The 7,244-nt window shown below is 39.1% G+C and overlaps 1 protein-coding gene across 1 annotated transcript; it reads left to right on the top strand.

Annotated features, from left to right (window-relative positions):
- Window positions 1–2,074: 2,074 nt before the first annotated feature.
- On the top strand, window positions 2,075–5,421 carry LOC141651574 (uncharacterized). Its single transcript, XM_074459278.1, has 2 exons — window positions 2,075–2,605; window positions 5,356–5,421. Exons 1-2 carry the CDS (start codon window positions 2,075–2,077, stop codon window positions 5,419–5,421), a joined length of 597 nt encoding a protein of 198 aa, XP_074315379.1.
- The last annotated feature ends 1,823 nt before the right edge of the window (window positions 5,422–7,244 follow it).

The raw sequence follows: 7,244 nt of genomic DNA, 5'->3' as shown, positions 1-7,244 counted from the left end.
GGTCGTTGTCCGCCATCAAACACATTTATACCCAACTACTAACATAGCAAGCAAGTCGGGGTCGATCCACGGGACGGGGGTACTCGAATTGTTCAATCTAATTGTAGTTGCACTAAGGGTTGTCACAATTGATTTGGTTTTGATTTTGTTCTAAACTAATGCAAGCAATAAAGTAAAACAAGCAATAAAGCAAATAAAGATGTAAACAGAAAATAAAGGATACTAGGATGTCATAAGATCATAGGGGAATCATGGTAAGATAGCATAAATGAGTTATATAGATGCAAGCAATTTATTATTGTTGGAATTAAGTTATCTCATGTCATATAATTCATAAGAAGATTTGGGTCCCGGAGCCGAGTCATTTGTGACTTTACAACACCTACAAGTCGACTTAATTCTTCCTATTAAACTACATGCATGATAAACCAAATCCTAGGGAAACTTACGTCTCGGAGCCGAGTCGGTTAAGACTTTACAACACCTACAAGTCGACTTGGGTTTTCCCTATTCAACTATATGCATGGTCTAATAAGGCTTGAGTTGGTTTATATCTTACAAGCCTCATTGAAAAGATAAGAGATGGGTAAAAAATGCAACGTTTCATAGTCTAGCATTTCATCAAACATAACATGTGCATAAGTTGAAGAACAATAAGCAAGCATTCAAATGAACTCATTAAGCATAAATTTATCCCATGATTAACTGCCCTAATCCCCCACTAATCCTAGTTAAGTAACTATTCACTCATTATCATGGAAGACATGTTATCAATGGTGTCAATCATCACAACAAGTATAAACATGATAAAAGAGTGAAGTAATAAACAATAAAGAGTAAAGAGTAAAGAGATTATACCGAACTTAAGATGAACAATTCGAAAGGAAAGAATAATAGAATAAAACTTGATTGATTGATGAAGAGTTGTCAATTCTCCAATAATAACCCAATAATCTTCAATTACCCAATAATAAACTTGAACAATAATTAAGAAAAGATTAATGTGGAATGATTGAGATTAATCTATTCTAATCTACTCCTAATCTAATCTAAGAGAGGTTTCTATCTAGGAGAGAATTGGTAATTAGCTAGGTAATACAATGGAGTATATATAGTGGTACATCATTAGGTTAAGCAAGGGTAGATTAGTAAATAACAATGCTTAAGTGTTGAATAGAGCTTTGCAAGTCCTGAGAGAAATGCGCGGATCATGTAGCAAGTCCCAAGGAAATCCGTGCGTCCTGGCTTGAAGCACGGTTGATCCTGTAAGGGGATCCGCTCGTCCTGGCATCGGCTCGCTCGGATCCTAAGCTCGAGACGCTCGTCCTGTGAGGGAATCCGCTCGGATTGGGATATGATTCCATCTCCTTGCTTTTAAGCCTATGGTCCTCCTATATACTTTTTATTCCTTCATCCTTGGTCACCATTCTTGCATCCTCTTCATACTAGTCCATCCAAGATCGTCAACAAGCTTCCGAATGTGCACTAGAGACGGGAATTCCGCCTCATTATCTCCTTTCCTATAAGACATATAAAATGCACTAGGAAAGCAAAATAGAAAGGATTTGACGGATAAAATGGCCATGAAATGTTATATTAGTATGCAAAATGGGTTCAATTAGGGGACTAAATGTGCACAATTAAGAGTCACATCAGGAAGTTCGGGGTTTGCTGGGCAAAGTACAGTACATCAGTCGTTTCATTTCAAAGCTCACTATGATTTGTGAACCTATATTCAAGAAGCTCAAGAAAACAGACCACACCATGTGGGATGACGATTGTCAAAAGGCATTCGACAGAATTAAGGAGATATTGGCTAAACCACCAGTTCTAATGCCACCACAAAAAGATCAACCCTTATATCTGTATCTCACAGTCACAAAGACAGCCATGGGGGGCTATGCTCGCGCAGGTTGTTAGAAAGGAATAAAGAGTTATCTACTACTTTAGTACGAAGTTCTTGGAGTATGAGACTAAATATACACCACTTGAGAAGATATGCCTCGCTCTTGTGTGGGCAACCAAGAAGCTACACCACTATATGCTTAGCTACTCTGTCAAGGTATATTCAAAGATGGGTCCTGTCAAATACATTTTCGAGAAGCCTATCTTAAATGGACGCTTGGCGAGGTGGACTTTGATGCTCTCAGAGTTTGACCTCAAATATCTGCCTCTGAAGGTCATCAAGGGACGAGCAGTTACCGAATTCTTCGTAGACAATCCCATTCATGACACCCAAGTAATAGATACACGGTCATTTCCAGATGAAGACATTTTGCACACCGATGCAGAATCATGGGACCTCTACTTCGATGGGGCTTCCAATCTAAGAGGATACGGTATAGCAGTGTTGCTCATTTCTTCTAAAGGCGAGCACACACCAATTTCTGTCAAACTCGACTTCGACGTGACTAATCACGCGGCAGAATATGACGCCTGCCTTATTGGTTTACAACCAGCAGTTGGTTTAGGCATCAAAAGGCTTCGAGTCCACGAAGACTCATCTTTAATCACCAATCAAATCACTGGGTCTTGGAAAATCAGAAGTGAAAGCCTTGCGCCATATCAAGCCGGGATAGATCAAGTGGCTCAATTCTTTGACCAAGTCATTTACTTACATCTACCTCGAGAAGAAAATCAGTTTGAAGACGCTCTTGCGAAACTTACATCCTTGATCAACATGCATGACAACTTGATGGCAATGCCGTTATGTATTGAACGACGATCTGAGCCAGCCTATGTGCACTTTCTCACTGATGAGAACGAAAATCAAGAGGATCCTTGGTACCAAGCCATTCTAAATTACAAGCTCAACGGCATTTACCCACCCGACATGGATAAAAGGGGGCAACGAGCGATTCGTCTACTACCATCCCAAAACGTCCTAAATCAAGGGGAGTTATACAAGAGAACGCCACAAGGCGTCATTTTGCTTTGCCTTGATCATTCAAAAGCAAAGAAAGTTATGGAAGAGGTCCATGATGGAGAATGCGGTCCTCATATGAGTGCACCAATTATGGAAAAGAAAATAATCACTACTACAGATACAGGCTATAACAACGGTTAAAAACCGTTGTTATATAAAAAAGCGGACGTTGTTAATGCGTCCGTTGTAAAAGCTTTTAACAACGGTTGGTTTTTTTAAGGAACCCGTTGTTAAAACTATTAACAACGGTTTTAAGTATAAAAACCCATTGTGGAGAGTGTGACTCAATTTTGGGGGGAAAGTTATAACAACGGGTTATAATATACAAAACCGTTGTTATAACTAAAGACAACGGGTTGTTTATAAATAACCGTTGTTGTTTGTTTTTAAAAAAAAAAAAAAAAAAATTAAATATTACTAGATGTATGCATAATTACGGCCCGTTATAATTCCGATGCATGCATTATTACTGTCATCCCTGTGCATATGAATGGACGATATGGAATGAGAAGGGTTAGTAATAAGATTTGAAGCAGCAGAGAGAGATATGATGATGATTATGGCACAACTTCCTAACATATATAATAATTAAAAAACAACTCAAACCACACATTGCTTAGTATAAATACATGCATTATCTCAACTAACATTCCATTATCTCACTATACATGTCCAAACCCTAACTGCTAAAAAAACTCCAAATAAACCCTAATTAATCTTTCAAACAAACTCCAAACTCCATCAACAAAATGAATGATATCATCCTTAAGACTCTTACTATGATCGAGAACAACAACAGTTTCATCCGCCGGTTGCTCCACGTTGAGGAAAGTTTCAGGAGCTACCTTGTGGATGCTCGATCCGTACTGAAGGACGCCAAAAAAGATGACTTGACAGAGCAGCAGCAGTTGCAGCTATATGACGATATAGCAACTGCTGAACGGAACCTCCAAATAGCCAAGGAGGAGAGGACGGATATCATAGAAGAGAATAAGACTCTCTATGAAAATATAAGAATTGCATTTTTATTAATGTAATTTTTTTTTTTAATTTATGTATATATATATATATTAATTATGTTTATCATGCATTCCTCTCTATCATCTTGCTTCTTCTTTGTTTTAGTTTATTTAATTTGTTTTACTAGCTAATTAAGCAAATAATACTTAAAGAAATAACATAATGGTCGATAAAAACACATACATGCAAATGAAAAAATTAGAAAAATAAAATAATGACGATGAAAGACGATGAAACCAACAAGGATTTAGAGATTTACCTGATAATTAGAGAAAGTAAGAGACGATGAAATCAACAGTGACGGCGAAAAGATAAAGCGACGATGAGAAAGAGAGAAAGAGACGATGAGAAAGTGTGTGTTGTGTTTGTGTTTGTGTTTGTGTTTGTCTGCTGTGTTTGTGTTTGTGTATTAAGGTTTGTGTTTTGTGGCTGTAGCTGATTTGTGTTTGTGTGGTTTATAGTATGGAAGGTATTGACAACGGTTATTAAACAAAAACCGTTGTTAAAACGTTTTAACAACGGTTGTAAAACAACAACCGTTGTCAAATAAGTTTTAACAACGGGTTTCAAAAGTAACCGTTGTGATTACTTTTCACTAACTTTGCGTCAATTTTGCGCCAAATTATTAACAAACGGTTGTGCATGTGTGACCCGTTGTTAAAACTTATAACAACGGTTGTTATAACCATACCCGTTGTAATTAATTTTAGTAAAATTTGCGCCATACATTCTACAACGTCTATTGTGATTTTCGTGAATAATCGTTGTTAAAGGGGCGTTGTAGTTGCCTGGATTTGTAGTAGTGAATGCGTCTAGGATACTATTGGACAACGATGAAAACAGATTGTATCAAATACGCATTGCCATAATTACCAGATCTTTGGGAACATACAGCATGTCCCACCATCTCTACTATATACAATGACATCTCCTTGGCCATTTTCCACTTGGGGAATCGACATCATTGGGAAGATCACTCCATCCGGGATGGGTAATCATTGTTTCATCTTTGTAGCCATCGATTACTTCACAAAATGGGTCGAAGCGGCATGTTGTACCGCCTTAACCTCTAAGGATGTGGCCAAGTTCATACAAACCGATATCGTTTGTCGATATGGGTGTCCACATAAGATAATCATTGATAATGGGTCCCATTTTCAAGCCAAAACCGAACAATTGTTAGCCAAATACAAAATCAAGCATCATCATTCCTCGCCCTATCGACCTCAGACTAATGGTGCAGTAGAGGCAGCTAACAAAAATGTCGTCATGATCCTCAAGAAAATGATCGATAATTATCAAGACTGGCTTAGCAAGATACCCTTCGCCTTATGGGGATATCGAACCTCAGCCAAGACGCCCACTGGGCTACTTCTTTCTATCTAACTTATGGCATGGAAGTTGTACAGCCAGTAGAGCTAGAAATCCCATCTCTACGGATTCTACTCGAAAGCCAAATCCCGGAAGCAGAATGAAATAGAGACAGATATGAAGAACTCATCCTCTTGGACAAACGAATATTGCGTGCCTTGCATAATGTTCAAACATATCAAGCACGAATTCGAAGAGCTTTCAAGAAGAAAGTTAAACCTCGAAACATGAAGGAGGGAGATCTAGAGCTTAAATCTGTTCAAGCTCTTCTACCAGTCGACCCAGGGGAAAATTCAAACCTAATAGGGTTGGTCCATATTTAGTCAAAACCATACTCTCGTGGGATGCGGTTAAAATTACAAATTTAGACGAAAACGAGTTTTCAAACCCGACTAATCTCGACCAACTCAAATGATATTACCCTTAGAATAAGAACTAAAATCGCGCCACGCGGGATCCACGTGTCGCTCTTGCGACACCAAATACACGGCACTGGCCAAACTTCAACATTCGTGCCACCTCGCTCTTGCGTTTTGGCATTATTTTTATTTTTTATCTTCAGTATCATCAATCTAAATTGCATTTTCTAAGAGTAAGTAAAGCACCATGCTTATTCCCTATGTTTATCACAAGCTTTTGCTTCGAACAATTATTCTTTTACATTTGCCATTTTCGAACTATGTTCTGGGTTTGATTTCATTTTCAATGAATCCGTAGGCAATCCTTCACAGGACACAACCCAATTAATTTCTAATCAAAAATGTAAACAGGACATTTGCTTTGGCACTTGGAATTCGAAAGAATAATAAAAGGGAGCTAATTTTAAGTTCCTAACTAAAAACAGTCGATTTATTCATCTATTAATAATACGCCAAATAATATATAAATGCTGAAATGAAATGCTAGGCTAGGATTCTAAAAATCCCGCCATTTATTACAAACAATAATAATAATAATTAATAATATAAAGACTCGGGCTATTTCTATTCTTCCATCTTCCCCTTGCCTTTGTCATTTCGATCATACTTCTTGTCTCGACCTCGAGAGGGATGCTCTTGCGTTATCTTCGACCTAAACACCAACGGTCTTTCTCGAGACCTAGTCTTCCCATTTCGATCCACAATCGTCATCTCAACAGGAGCACTCTTTGGTTTCTTCTTCGGGCAGACGACTCGGAATCCAGCTTCTTCCTCTTCTTCAGTCAAGTACTTCTAATTCTCCTTCGCCACCTTGCGGATCATGTAGTCAATCGGCTCATGATTCCTCAACTTCTCGCACTCTTCTAAGGTGCTAGCCTTGACCCACTGCAAATAAGAGTCTGACACCCACAATGAACCAACCGAGACAGGAATAAACCACATGTTCCTTTGAGTCCAACGCAAAGCCCAGTCACGACAAGTCTCAAGCGTATGAGCCAAGGGCATATGTGAAACCGTGTCAAGCTTCGGGATCATTTGCCTCATGCCAACTTGCCTCATTAGCCTCTCCGGGAAGATATGGATCGAATGGGATCCAAGGATGATACTCCTGTCAATGCCCTGAGATGCCACCAAGGGATAATCCATCTGATCAGCGAACCTCCTTCATTCTTTAGTTTGTTCTCCCAGTAGGTTCAAACTCGAGTGAAATCAACCATATAAAACCTCGTCCTCATCACGATCGATCGTGATCGATATCTGGACACGTCAACTGGGGGCTCGATCAGTCGTAGCCTTTCCATCAACCAGCGCTGCAAAAAGGTGACTAGTATTAATGTCCCCATCATCGAAAACAACAAACAAACAAACAAAAGGAAATAAACGGGAGCATTTTACCTGTAAAATGATGCGACTTACAAGATACGGGAGCTCACGATCGGCCTTCCGACCATCCAACCCTAAGATAGTCTCTCCCAACACCAGGCAAGCTGGGCTCTTCCGCAGCTCCA

This window comes from Silene latifolia, chromosome 4 (assembly GCF_048544455.1).
Source record: "Silene latifolia isolate original U9 population chromosome 4, ASM4854445v1, whole genome shotgun sequence".
Taxonomy (NCBI): Eukaryota; Viridiplantae; Streptophyta; class Magnoliopsida; order Caryophyllales; family Caryophyllaceae; genus Silene; species Silene latifolia.
This window is presented reverse-complemented; position numbering and strand designations above follow the sequence as displayed.

Excerpts from the sequence above, each read along its gene's own strand:
- LOC141651574 (XM_074459278.1), top strand. The coding sequence starts at position 2,075 with ATGGGTCCTGTCAAATACATTTTCGAGAAGCCTATCTTAAATGGACGC. Across the intron at positions 2,606-5,355 it reads TGGCTCAATTCTTTGACCAA|CCAGTAGAGCTAGAAATCCC; the intron begins GTCATTTACTTA and ends GAAGTTGTACAG.